This window comes from Anolis carolinensis, chromosome 5, assembly GCF_035594765.1.
Source record: "Anolis carolinensis isolate JA03-04 chromosome 5, rAnoCar3.1.pri, whole genome shotgun sequence".
Lineage (NCBI taxonomy): Eukaryota > Metazoa > Chordata > Lepidosauria > Squamata > Dactyloidae > Anolis > Anolis carolinensis.
Genome location: NC_085845.1, coordinates 142,347,288 through 142,362,475, shown reverse-complemented (window position 1 = coordinate 142,362,475; position 15,188 = coordinate 142,347,288). Strand labels below are relative to the sequence as shown.

At 37.4% G+C, this 15,188-nt stretch overlaps 1 protein-coding gene across 11 annotated transcripts in view; it reads right to left on the bottom strand.

The window, feature by feature from the left end:
• dock4 (dedicator of cytokinesis 4) overlaps window positions 1-15,188 on the bottom strand; it is a 329,858-nt gene that overhangs the window by 190,199 nt on the left and 124,471 nt on the right. For all 11 annotated transcript variants that reach the window (XR_010006703.1, XR_010006702.1, XM_062982447.1 and 8 more), the window contains exons 2-4: window positions 3,482-3,565; window positions 2,357-2,397; window positions 1,611-1,666 (exon numbers count right to left, since the gene is read on the bottom strand). Coding sequence is in view for 9 of the 11 variants with exons in the window: in XM_062982447.1 (XP_062838517.1) it covers window positions 1,611-1,666; window positions 2,357-2,397; window positions 3,482-3,565 (181 nt within the window). In the remaining 2 variants the exon portion in view is untranslated. The remainder of the gene's footprint in view (window positions 1-1,610; window positions 1,667-2,356; window positions 2,398-3,481; window positions 3,566-15,188) is intronic.

Below are 15,188 nucleotides of genomic sequence, written 5' to 3'. Positions count from 1 at the left end.
GGAAGGAAGGAAGGAAGGAAGGAAGGAAGGAAGGAAGGAAGGAAGGGAGAGAGGAAGTGAAGGATGGAAAGAAAGAAGGGTGGAAGGGAATGGAGGAAGGGAGGGAGGGAGGGAGGGAAGAGAGAAAGAAGGAAAGACAAAAGGGAAGGAGAAAGAGGGAGGGAAGGGGTGAGGAAAGAGGGAAAGAAGAAAGAAAAGGTAGAAGGGAAGGAAAGATGTACTGAAAAAGAGGGAAAGAAGGAAGGGAGGGAATGAAGGAGGAAATAGAGAATAAAGGAAGGATAGGATGGTGAGAGAGAGGAGGGTCTGAGAAAAGAGCCCAAGGGGCCGCATTCCCCCCCCCCCCAGCCTGGGTTTCCCCATACCTGATCTAGACACTATATTCCTACCAATGCAACCTAGAATCAAATTGGCTTTCATAGCTACTGCATCACACTGTTGACTAATTCAGTTTGCGGTCTACTAATACCCCTAGATCCTTTTCACATATACTATTCTCAAGACAAGTGTCACTCATCCTATATCTGTGCATTTCATTTCTTCAGCCTAAGTGTAAAACCTTACATTTTTCCCTGTTAAAATGCATTTTATTAGTTTTGACCCAAATCTCCAGTCGGTTTAGACCATTCTGAATTATAATCCTGTCTTCGAGATTAGCTACCCATCCTAATTCATATCATCTGCAAAATGTTGAATGTATTCCTCCAGATCTCAGAGAAGGAGGCTTGCTGATGCGATAATGGACTGGCACGTGAAACCACTCTGTGCCATTCAGTATCAGCCTGGGAAAGCTGTCTCACTTTTCCTCATGGTAAGGCCAGCCCAGTGCTGATGACTGCATAGCAAACAATCACTGTACTGAAACATCAAGCATTCTTCTAGGATCATCTTGGTTCATGCTGCCTTTCGGAAGTAGCATCAAGTAACGTCCCAATTTTGGGACTAAGCTACAAACTGTAATTAGTTAGAATTGACCCTTTCCCTTAACAAATATTGCAGAGTTGGCAAGCTATGGTCCATTCAGCTGCAGTCCATTTAGCCCTGAGTAAATTATGTTAATCACCAGTAATGCTTTAACTCCAGCAGGGCGGATGTATTCAGACTGTTGTAAGGAAAAGAAAGAAAGAATCCCGTGGCAGCTTAGAGATTAACATTTGTTGATCACACACCCATAGCAAACACAAGCTGCCTGCTTCTACTAGTCACGGATAGGGGATCAAGGGCTTGAAAACCCCTTCCCATCCCCCATATGAAATGCACCCACACACATATACATGCCTCATTTTTCAAGTTCAGCATTTTGCATTGCCACTGCTGTTGTTTTATCTATATGTGGTTAGGTATAAAAACCAATTTCCAATGTGTAACACAATTAATGGAAAAATATTGTCATTGAACTGTGGTTAGCTTCAAAAAATAGGAGATTAAGATGGGACGGAGAAGGCAAACCCACAGGACACTCCCTTCAGAAGTTCTTTGATGTGTCACAGGCATATTTTTCTTGGTCCAGTATTTTTATCTATCTCCAGCATGCTTACTTCATCAATTCACACTTTCCACACAGCCATTTAACATTTGCTAAAACCACAGAGCTCAGAATCTCAACCTACCCTTTGTTCTTAACACATGCATTTTTCAAGTGAATGTAACTGGATGGGAAGATACCCTGTAAGAGGAAAACAGTACAGTAAATGTAAGAAGCACCCAAAAGCAAAGAATGGAAATGGGCATAAATGAAACATATGCATATTTGTGAAAAACACAGACACACTCATTTATGACTGAAATAAAACACACTAGTGGAGAGCAAATTGCAATGGAACTTCATGTATTTACATCAAATAAGGAGACATTCAAAATATGTGGGTTTTTTTATGTGACTAAAACATCTTCCATTCTGGCAAATTAGTTACTGGTGAAAAGGAGATTGTATGCTCAGGGAAATGCTGAGCTTTACTTCACTCTCCTACTACTATGATTCCATTTTAGTGGCCAGGTATCCTCAGGTCTGCTGGTTGCTGAGGCATTAGTGAATTCTAAATACATCCCTCTAAATAGGTCCTCCAACACAACTCTATCATAACCTCCAGGGGAAGCATATTATAGAATCAACTAGAAGAACTAGGAATTCCTAGAAAGACCATTTCCCCCTAGATGCACTTAGGTAGAAACACAGATATGGTTTCCACAGTTACAGGAGTCTTATTGTACTTTGTTTCTCAGAAGTCTCTGTCTTTTGTGCCAGTTAACACCACTGGGCTACACCAATAACTTTATTTTTATATCCCGCCACCATCTCCACATCTCTCTACCTATTCATTGCATGAAAATTAAAATAAAAACAAGAATAGTTTACCTTGAGATTTGGATTTTTTAAGGCAAATCCTCTGTACCAGCCTACAAATAAATAACAATCATTATAAACTTGCATTTATCTTTAAATTAAAATTTCTCATAGATCTAAATATAATTCTTAATCCCACCTACAATAGATTCAGTAAAAAAAATGGAAAATGGATTAACAGAAACTTAGTGGTGTCTCTAAGACAAATGCTACCCAGTACAGTAACTCATCCTCCTCCTGTACCAAACATACAGAATCCATAGGAACATTCTTACATTATTCATAAACCATTACTCGTAAATTTGACAAAACTATCAACTATTAAAAACCAGGGGGAGGAGGGAAAGATTTGCTTTGGTTTTTGTTGTTGTTGTTGTTGTTGTTTTTAAACTAACTATCTGCTGTGATCACGAGGAGAAAAAAAACTAATTTGGTGATCAAAAAAGAGTGTGTGACGATTATGTGGTGGCAACAATAATGAGGTGAAACACTACCCCAGAGCAAGGGAAGGCTGAATCAAGAGATAAAATAAAATAATTCTTGAGGTTTGTGGAGTTCTAATTCTACACTTTTTTTAATCCAAAACAAATATGTGCTTAACGTTTTCTTGATATATATATTTTAATTAATTTACAAGTCTAGTTATGATTGATTTCTTGTCCCATGAGTCTTGAGACTTACATGGGAAAGAGGTGAGACATATATTAGGCTATATTTGGATATACATCTGGGCTGGTGACAATGTACAGATGTTGCTTTCCTCACATCACAGGAGCCATATGGTTCCCACAACAAGCATGGTTGCCTATTCCATAGCATACAGGGAGAACTGACTTGATCTGAAATGCTGGATGAATTTTATTACAGGATTATTGTTCTATTCATTCAATAACCTTTTGGTTATTGAAGCACAGTTTGCACAAAGCCTAGAAAAGCTACCAATTCCAAGAGTCCAGCAATCAGTATAGCTATTGGGTTTTGTAACTTTTACAAGCTCTGAGTCTTTTAGCTGCATTTTTCTATTTAGACAGATTATCCTCTACAACAAACATTTCATTCCTGCACTAGCATAATTACACAAGATGACCTTGAGCAATCTTCCCCACCTGACAATTGTATGCCAATGTCAACACTTACCATCACATTTCTCCAGTATTTGAACAGTGTCTCCAATCTCCAGTGATAAGCCATGTGGGACTGCTCCTCGAAAACTTGCAATTACTGAAAGAGATATTAAATTCCAATTAATCATAATGTTTTTAACAAGCTACATGTTTGCTATTATACATTCATACTGTAAGGAAAAGCACAACAATACTTCTATAAGCTGCACATTGCTGTAAGCTATATCAGTTATAAATATCACATCACAGGGCTTATTAGCAATAACCTATTTTTCCTCCTTATTCTTCACAATCTGGGACAAAGTGCTTAAGATTTGGAACAGGAATTAGTGTATATGGGATGGGTGGAAAAATTGTTATTCTGGAAACAGCTTCAAAAGTGCATGATATATTTTATAATGAAAGTCTTCAGCACTGTACTTGGATATATAGTGGCTCTTCTATGCATTTAGACAGGTTATATTTTATAGAATAATAAATAAGAGTAGGAACATTTCACAGAGCACCTCATGGAGCCTCCACATTCCCTGGGTTTAGGAGCACAGAACCCCCATAAAGTGAAAACTCAATGAAGAAATCCTATAGTAATTTCTAAGTCTTCTAGTAGGACGCTATGGTTGATGTCTGCTGGAAACTGACCACAGAACCACATTGGCAGACCTAGAGACTCTTAGAGAAGTGTTCTCTCTAGAAATCTTTAAGTCCTCCAGCATGACCACAGAAAGTTGACCGTAGAGTCACTCTATAGGACCTAGAGATTTCTAAAGAGAGCATTTTAATCAAATCCATTTACCAAATTAACAAAACTCAAAACCACAAATGTGGAGGGACAACTGTATATACCATGTCCCAAATCATGGATGTGATTTCTCCCATAAATACATTAGCCACATGTTTTACACCCTTCTATGTGGAAATAGCCACGTGCATATAAAATAAGATCGTATCAGGTCAAAAGGGTATAAGTACAGCTCTCTCCCAAAAATGTTCACATGCTAGTTTTTAGGTATAGACACAAAATCAGAATTAATTTCTGTAGTCTAAATAAAGGACAGTGCATCTCACCAAGGAGGGGAGGACTGCAGATAACTAGGTGATCTGAATGTTTGCTCTCTGCTCTCCAGTGTTAATGGTGGAGTACCTCAGGGCCCTTGGTCAATCTTTGTGTGGCCTTTATTCTTTAGATTAAGGGGCTCTTTTAAAAGAAAAAAAGTAGCATGCCTCAAACAATAGCCCATCTTCTGACAGTCCTTCCAACAGAGGCTTATCCAATGTAAAGCAGAATACACACCATGATGATGGATGTGGAGCCTGGGAAGATCTACTCTGCTCTCACCACTCACTGTCTTCTTTTGCAAGCTGGCAATGGCTTTCTGAGATACAAAAGCCTTTCCAGGCAAAACTGTACTATTTCCCTTCAATGCACTAATAAATGCTTGCTTTATCAGATTCCTTCTAGCAGTCTAAAATTAGCTAACATGGTGTTTTAGCTGTGATTTCAAGTACATCAGAAATCTTGACAGACTTTGTGGAAAATGAAGGCTTTTTCCAAAAATATAAACACAGGAACACAGGAGTAATATTAGTATCCAAAGTCTTGATACATATTGATATGTGATGTAGTGGTTTGCGTGTTGGACTAGTACGCTGGGTGTCCTTGGGGATGTCACACTCTATCAGCCTCAGGAGAAGGCAAAAACCCTCTGATTAAATCCCACCTAGAAAACCCTACAATATGTTCATCTTAGGGTCACCATAAATGAAGAATTATTTGTAAGCCCACACTATCAGCAACAACAAAATCTTGACACAGGAAGTTGGGGCTTTTGATTTGATAAATGCAGTAAGAGGTAAGATAATCTTAATCACCCTGTGCCTTTGCACAATTATTTCAAAGTACTGTGCAGTTACATGTATTTTAATATTTTCAACAAGATGAATGGAAGAGGACAAAGGGTGATCTTTGTTTGAAGATTAGGCAATATGTTTATTCTTAGGTTGGCCAAGGAGTGTGGTAACAGTCTGGACCAAGTGTTTTGCTAGCCTTCATAGTCTACAGAAGAGAGAACGGCCAGAAACCAAAATCAGTGACTATATGTTGCTCAATAGATGAAACATTGAGAGCTGGCAGAATGAAAGGAAATCCATCAGACTGGCTGAGAAAGCAAAACTCCAAGAAGGAGGAAGCAGCTGTGGAATTGCAGATGTGCCGGGAGAATTACTTATCAGCCCAATCAAGGAACTGCAATGATCTTTCAAGTCTCAGCTACATGACAAATTGTCTTTAAGATACCAGCTGCTCTCTCAAAGACACTGTTTGTAAGCCCCACAGTTGGAAGGGAAACTGGGCAGCACGCAAGGTCAGTGGCGCCCTTCAATTGTAATCCTGAAGGCACTTCCTCTTAAGACTCCCAGCTAAGAGCCAAGCAAAACAAGTACTTTTACAAAAAATGTCTTGGAAGAAACATGCTTGAAATTGCCCATTCTCAGTATAAACACAGTCATTACATTTACACATAGTAGCAATTTAAATGAATGCTTCTGTGCACGAAAATAGAAAGAAGGAAGGAAAAAAGTAAGTAAGTAAGTCGATACTTTTGAGGCTGTTGCCACTACTAATGAAGTGTGTCTGACATGATAATGAAAGCAGATCAAAATATAAATCTGCATGATATAACGGCAGAGTCTAATTTTTCAGCAATGGCAGAGGAGGTTAGATGCTAGGAAAAGGAAGATTTTTCAGCTGAGAAAGGATGGGTTCAAGGGCTTGCTCTTTGATGTCAAATTGTGAAAATACAGCAACTTGGACACTAAGATAAGTGAAAAGAGGAAGTTCATGGAAGTAACAATTTCTATTCTCTGTTTGCCCTTCAGCTGCCAGTGTAACCTTCACAATCACACACCACACAAAGCTTTTCCAGAGAATCAGGACAGGCCTCTTGAACAATGTGGATGGGGGGTGGATACCAATCCTTCCCTTGACTTCCTTCCATTCATTTATCTTAGGATTCATTCCAGGGCATTTCAAGAATGCTTGTTTTGTTTTTTCCTAGCCCACAAAAAAGTTGTTTAACCATGGAACTACAGGAGAGACACAGAACAACATATGATGGTGGTGGTGACTATCTGAACAGCAAAGGAATGCATGGATTGAACATGTTACCAGTCCATTTAATTTTTTATAACAGTTATCCTTCAGGATGCAGAGAAAGCCAAGAGAAGTTAAAATAATTCCTGGCATGCTGTTGGCCATCTAAGCTACTAGTTGTTCTATCTTCTGTCATATTATACTACTTTTTCAAAAAAAAATGTATTTAATATGTTCAACTGGCCCTATTTTTTTGGCTTCAGAATCAGCTTCAGTAATGTTCCAACTGCAATAAACCTTCTGTATCCAACAATTCTGCATCCACTGATTCCACCACCAATGGTTTGAAAATACCTTCCCTCCATAAGATACAAAAGAAAGCCTTAATTTTTTTCCATTTTATATAAGGAACACCATTTTATTATGTACCGTTTTACTATTGTACAATAGGTTTTCAGCATCAACAGATGTTGGTATCTATAGGGGGTTCTGGAACCAACCAACCTCTGATACCAATGACCCATTGCACTAGTATTGTTCAAGAACTCATCATCTGACAATTGCTTCATAAGGAATTCAATTCAAACACTCTACTAGTCATCATGGAAAATCGCTCATGACCAAGTATGATTGTCTTTCAGAGGTATAACCTTGACAAGAGATCCGTAAATGAGTGTGAAGACTTATTCTGGATTCACATGAGCTTTCACACTGAAGACATAGATTTCCAAATGGAAGGTGGTCATGATAAGGGTTTGCTTGACACAACTTCCTCTTGGCACATTCCTTTCTTTTGCCCTGTATTCCTGCCTCTTCAAAATCTATAGCACCATTAGTAACAGCTGACCTCCAGTTACATTGGTCAATACCAGGACTTCCCATTTCTTGGTGTACATACCACATTTTTTTAGGTTAGCTACAAGCCCATATTTAAATCTCTTTTGCTATCCAATGACATTCCATTTTCCATTCTTAAGTTGAGAATAAAGTAGCTGCTTTGGGATACAATGACCAGATATTCAGACAACGTGGCCAGTGATCACCCATGATTATGACCACCAAGAAAGTTCTGTCTAATGTTTGGATAGAATCTCTTTTTCTGTAATTTGAATCCATTGGTTCATCTTCTGGTCTCTAAAGCAGCTGAATAAATGATAAATGATACCCTCTTCAAATATTTAAAGACAGCTATCATAACACCTTTTTGTCTTCCCTTCTCAAAGCTAAACATACCCATCTTTCTGAGCTGTTTCTCATCGGGTTTGACTTCAAAATCTACCTGAATATGATCTACATGGTTCATCCCTTCTTTTGGTTTATTGTAAAAGATAAAATAAGATAACAGAACCCCCTCTTATTTAGATCCATTTGTATAAGCCTCGTTCATGCTAAATATCAGCAGATTACATGAACCTGAGGATCATTTTTGTACCTTGTTAAGTTTAGAAAATACATCTTTAATAAAGATATCAACATAAAAATATGAGTGTGAGTGTGGCTTTTTTTTAGCATAATAGCATACCTTATACATATCAGGTGCTATAGGCTATATTTCCGAGCAAGGAGACAGCAAAACCACCTCTATTTCCTGCCTAATAAAACCATATGAAATTCATGGGATTGCCATAAGTCAACAGGCCACTTGAAGGCACATACATAGATATTTCTACCTTTTAAGTTTTACCTTTAACTGTAAGAAACATGACAGACATCACTTCCATCACAAGCTTCCAGTATATGCCTAACAGGATTCATCTATCTGGATGCATTAGGACTCTCCAGAAGGCGGGAGATGGCATGTAATTACCTATTACTTTTGTGATACAAAAATATTCTGCTCATATAATGATTTCCTAGAAACACAAAGCTCTCAAGACCATATGCTCTGGGCATGAGATTTCCTGCAGCCTTTCACCTGGAGTCAAAAACAGCAAGCTTGTTATTTCATGCCACTTTAAAAAGCTACGTATGTAGTATACTAGTATAGCCTGGTTTGCTGCTTTCCAAATGTGGACTACCATACATAGAACCCTCAACCTCATCAATACTGAGGTGATGGGAGTTATAGTCCATTAGCTGGAGGAGCAATTGAGAAAAGTGGTGCATTCAAAATTTCAATCTGACTAATCTGGATTGCGCTCGCATACATTTGTATGGGAGTAAATCTTTCTAAAATCAATAGAGCTTGCTTTGTAATATATATATATGATTATGATATTAATTAATTTTATCTAATCTGTTATTCATAACATTCTTTATTTAAAAAGTACAGAAAAATACTTCCTACTCTTCGCTATTATTTTGAGCTGCTATCCAGTTGCAAACAAAAACAAATATGCGTTAACAGAAAAGATGAATTCTAAATTTTATTGTCATCTATACTTAATAACAGACACAACTAGATGCTGGGAGAGCAGTTCAAAACACTTTTATGCCATGGAAATCTACTGGATGACATTGGCTAAATCATATATGTCAGCCTCAGAGTAAAACAAAAGCAAACTCTCTCTGAAAAAGAAAACCTCATCATAGATTAAGTTTAATTTGCCATAATTTTTTTAAAATAAAAAGGCACAAAAGCAACTATCTCTGTAATGTGTGAAAACAAAGTACCTGGAACTAAATGTGCACATTAAGTGCTCCACTGAACGTGCACCCCAGGTTTATTTATCTTTTTAAGTCATCATAGTTCATTTTTTAATTGGTCAGTAGTCTGCAGTACTCTTCAGTCATTACCTGGAACAGTCCCTTATCTTTACCTAACAAGCTAAGAAAAATAGCAGTAAGGCCTGACTTATTAATTTCTTAAAAGGGCCTCTAGGCAGGTCTGTGTGGGCCAAAGACATGGAAAGGAAAGTGGTTCCTCTATCTACTGCTTTTATCTGCAGGGCTTCCAAACTCTAAACTGTTAAAAGAAAAAAAAAGAGCAAGATCCTATGTGGTAAGAGAGAGAAGAGTGTGAACAGAGGGAAAGGCTAAATCAGCACAGAAATAGTGTTAGGGAAAGATCAATGTTAGAGAAAGAATGGAATGGGCAGAGGCTGACAAGAGGAAAAGACAAAAGGTAGTAGAGGGAGAAGATCAACTAGGCATATTGGTGAGTATAGGAAGATATCCCTACAGACTGACATTTTAATACAGAGCTTTTCAAACATATCATGTTGGTAACACACTTTTAGACATGCATCATTTCATAACACAGTAATTCAGTTCTAGAAAACTAGAGGTTAAACCAACCCCTTTGAAATGAATGAGGACACAACATATTTCATGAAAACCTTCAATTTTATGTGTGTGTACGTGTGCGTGTGTATATGTATGCATATGTGTGTGTGTGTGTGTATATATATATATATATATGATTTGTAAGATAATTACATACAATTCCAAGACTTTTGTTGTTTCATGTTACGTTCGCGCGACACACCTACACACGAACGTGTTGTGACACACAGTTTGGAAAGCTGTGTACAGTACATTGGCACAGATCATATTGTATAGTAACCATGTAACAATTTAGACTCTACATTTCCTATAATTGAACCTACGTGCCTAAGCAGGTATACCTCTGCAGTTCAACCCACAATACTCAACAAAATTGTCCAGTAGAAGGAGGCCTTTGCTTTTTAAAAAGGAACAAAGCTAAATCAAAAGACAAAACTCCATTCACACAAACTTAAACTCAAAGCTGAATCATACATCACCTGTGAGCATTATGGAGAGATGACAATTTTAGCAAAGTTACTCACTATTTTCTCCATCATTTCTTGTATATGCTGGGTGGGGTGATAAGACCCTGGCCCTAGCAGATTGTTCTCAAAGTTAGAAGGCAAGAAACATTCTGTTTCAAGAAATTTTAGGACAACTGCAAAATAGTAAAAACTTCTAAAACTTCTTGAAACTCAGGCGATACTAGAATATAGGAACATCTGTCAAAGAGTGAGTGGACAAAAGGGCAAAATAAGAGAGCCATCATTTGATCCAGCACGTTCATAAGCACTGCTCCAAAAATACAGATGGAATTCTAAGAGACACCTGATGTCAAGGTCAGATTCAATACAACTACCCTACTGTCCAAGTAGAACTACTAAAAAGGCAGCAAGAGAACATAGCAGAAAGCAAAAGATATTTTGAGTTTGTCAAAGAAAACACACTGGACATAGGAGTGAGAAAGGGGGCAATCATGAAATACACTTAAGAAATTAAGACACTGCATTCTCAAATCCACTTTTGAGCAAACTACAGACAAGTGCTCATTGAACTTTAACTACAACTACAAAAGTGCTCCCAACCATCTGGTAAACAGGTTGCTTGATGACAGTCAACATTTAATTTCTTCTGCAATATCCAAGAAAGTAAATAGCCAGCATCAAACAATGGCTTGAGAATTTGATTATGACTCTGGAGACCTCCTGCTTGGCAATGGAAACCCACTGGGTGACATTGGACAAGTCATATTCTCTCAGAGGAAGGCAATGGCAACTACTTTATGAACAAATGCTGACAGGAAAATCACATTATAGGTTCAGCTTAGGGTTTCCACAAGTTGGAAATAACTCGAATACACATATAATATCAAAGGAATGGGAGTGTTCATTTTTAAGAAATGGGAAAACATCCTATCATTTCTTAGCTTTCCATCATTCACACAAGTTGATGCAAACACCATGCTTCCTGGTGCTAACAGAACAGCTGGTGTTGAAAACCTTTACTTTGTAGCATCTGTATGCATAAATAAGTACTAGATTTTTTAAAACAAAATCTTTGAAAGAAAGAATCAGAACTGTCTGGTTTGGAATACAATTCAATACATGTAACATTTGGAAGAAGTATCAATTTCTCTTCTATTTACATTAAATTTAATTTTCATATCAAATCCAGCACTTTCCAGTATACTTTGATAATTTCATATATTCATTTCTTAATAGTTTTGCGCTATACATATATATATAGGTTTGCTGAAAAAGACTCATGAAGTTTCCTGTGCATTTTGAGAGACAAATCCAACTTAGCCCATCAGAGCTTTTCTTCAGATCTGCTTGGATCCCAAATAAGTAGGCTCTGGGGTTACCTCATACCTTCTTTATCACACTGTAGCAGACAAATTCTTTTTTGTTCAACTGAAATCCTGCTTGTGGGTAGGAATGAGCAACAGCATATGTTTTTAAAATTGTCTCCAGACATTGCTTTTATGCCCTGTGATATTCTACTGTCCAATATGATGTGTACACACATATAGACAAACAGCCTGAATTGGTGAAGGAGACCTCTTCTGAAGATGACCTGGGAACATCACTGGTGCAAATGATCAATCCACAGTTCTGCATGCTTACTGCCCACATAATAAGCTATTAGAACTGTACTTACAACATTTTGCCAGTTAAATATTTTCCAGCTCTCAAAAGGACCTGCCAATTCAGGCAGGCCATTTGACAAGAAGGGCTATAAAAGGCTGCCTATTCAATTAGGAACATGTCTAAGCAACAAGGCTTTCCTGGATCTCGTTTGTTTCTGTGCATTTCTTGACTACCGACTTTTTTCCTCTGCCCTAATTTCTTGGCTCAACTTGCGAGCAAAACACTTGGTTCCTGGCTCATCTGGTAACTGCCAATATTAGTATCAACAGTGACTGATATAAGACATCTGAGAATTAAGTTGCCTCTTAGAACTACATCCAACATTTTGCTACGGCAAGATACAACCTCCCTGTTCCACTGTAAAAATCTATGTTGTCCCAAAACTACCATATATACTCGAAGATAAGCCGAGTTTTTCAGCCCTTTTAATGAGCTGAAAAAGCCTCCCCGGCTTATAATCGGGTCAAGGTCAAGGCGGCAGCGGAGCCTGGAGACCTTGCTTGCAATATATGATATATTTATCTCTCATCTTACCCTCCCTTATTAGTGTTTACTTTTCCAAAGCCTCCCTCACTCTTAACCAAGGGAATGTTTTGAAAAGGGAAAGAAACCCTTGAAAGTCAGGAAGAAGAATATATATATACCCATTAATTTTATAAAAGTATTTTCTCCTGAAATATTTGTTAATCTCTGTTACAGATATATAAGCATTTCCCCCTGCAAGTCTTTGTAATCCCTATGTACCTTTATATTTGTATCTATCTATCTACATTAATTTTATATATGAATTTCACCCTCATATGTTTGCAAGTCTTTGCAAATCCTATATACATATAGATATCTAGAGATTTCCATGTACCTGTATATATGTATCTATGTGTATACATTATTTTATATATGAATTTTCACCTCACATGTTTACAGGTCTTAGCAAATCCTATACAGATATAATTATCTATATACAGAGAGATGTCTAGATAGATATATATGAATATAGATATGTAGGACTTGCAAATATTGCAGGGGAAATGAGCGCGCGCACACAGAGGTTTCTAGATAGATATAAACATAAATATATAGGGCTTGCAAATATTGCAGGAGGAAAATGCACATATATAGAGAGAGAATTTGCAAACATTTCAGGGGGAAATTAGTGAAATTAGTATATATAATTATAGATCTATATCTAGCTCTGCATTGTTTATGTAAGCATTGAATGTTTGCCTGTTACTATGTTGGAAGCTGGCCTGAGTCCCCATCGGGATATAGGACTGGGTACAAATGAAGTTTTTATTATTATTATTATTATTGTTGTTGTTGTTGTTGTTGTTGTTGTTGTTAAGTTATTGTTAATACCATATTGTTTTTGTTGACCCTATTTTTCCATTTACAGAGCTAGTTTACTGTTTTTCTTTGAAATACGGTAAATATTCAAAAACCTTTAACCTACTGATTCCTCAAAATAATTTCATTGAGATATATTTTCATTTTGAAATTTACCAGTAGCTGCTGCATTTTCCACCCTCGGCTTATACTCAAGTCAATAAGTTTCCCCAGTTTTTTGTGGTAAAATTACGTGCCTCGGCTTATATTAGGGTCGGCTTATACTCGAGTATATATGGTAGTTCCAGAAAGTTTCTCTATGGGTGGGAAAGGTATATGAGTCTGGGTTGCAATAGCAGATATCACATCACTCCTGGTTCTGATGGCAGAAGCAATTATCTCAGTGCACTACTTTCTGGATCATGTCCTTAATCACAACTGAACTCTTGCACACAAAAGAAAATCACAAGCCAGAGGAATTTCTCAATTCCACAATAGAAGTGCTTAATTCAGTTCTCTGGATTCCTTAACAAGAACTCGAATCTTGTACAAATTGAAACTTCTAGCATATAAAATTGACCACTTGAATTGGTTATCACTTATATACTCACATAGAATTATATACTTTAAGGAGCTAGGCATAGGACTACAAATAGTAGACCTTCAATGAGTAAACGGAGAGGCTTTCCCCAATGCATGGGTTTGGGAATCCCTGGAAGTAGCATATTTCTGTATTACATATCATCAAGTTGAATGTATGTGACTTTGAAGCACAAACAAGAATTTACAGATCAGTGGTAGAGTATAAGCTCTACATTTAGAAAGTCTTAGATACAACCCACCAGTATATACAGATGGGAAAGTTCTAGGAAAAGGTATAAACTATGTACCTATCCACCTAACCTTGTTTTAAAATATAGAAATCAAAAAGAAAAAAAGAATATGTGGAGTGAAGAGTTGTAAAAATAATCTGTTAAATAGTGTGGTTTAAATGAGAAACTAAGTATACTTGCTGGAGGTGGCAAATAATTAGATTTATTTTACTACACAAAACAACTTGACTCAGGAAATCATCTAATTATAGATTTCTGTTGATTATACACAACATAAGACAGTTGGAATAATTATTATGTGCAGGACTATTAACCTCAGTAAAAATCTGAGTAGTTCTAGCACACACTTTTTCTATGTGTGTATGTGCACATCTGTATGTGTATATACCTACAAAAGAGTCTTGTGCAAGTTGACTTCTGGCATACAAAATTATACACCCCCTATGGTAGTAAAAGCCCAATGCCTGATTCTTTCCTGGCAAGCCACTGTATTAAACTATCAATGAACTGGATGACTACAGACATCTATTCACATTACACTGTATGAGCCACAATGATAAATCTCATATGCACTGTGAGAGGAAGCCTCATAGCAACTGCCCAAGGAAAAAAAAGGATAAGGTTTCCGTCCTCCACAAACGAACAAAGCTAAAGGCTCAAATGCCTATGAGGCTTTGGATATAATAAAAATTAATGAAGCCTTCCCAAGCATTCATAATCTTTAGCTGCCTCTCACTGCAGCAGAGAGAAATCTATCATACAGTGTGTGCATTTCTATACTGCAATCCAAATCGAACATAATGTGTGCTGCCTCCTGCATATCGTTTGAATGGATGGGTTTGGTTGCATGTTTCACCTACTTAAAAAGCAATTCCCATTGTATTTGTAGGTAACAAAGTACACACACAAGGAACGACTCTGATTTCCCTAAAAACACCCTTAACACTGGCATTCAAAAAGGCCAGAAGCTGTGTGACAGATAATAGAAATCACTAGTGCTTCTTTTAGGCTCCCCCAGGATTAACCAAGTTCACGCCTTGTGACATTCTACTCAGAGATGAGGATGGGTCATTTTTTATATGAGCTCGGGTACAGTCCTCACACTGCCCCATGATAAGT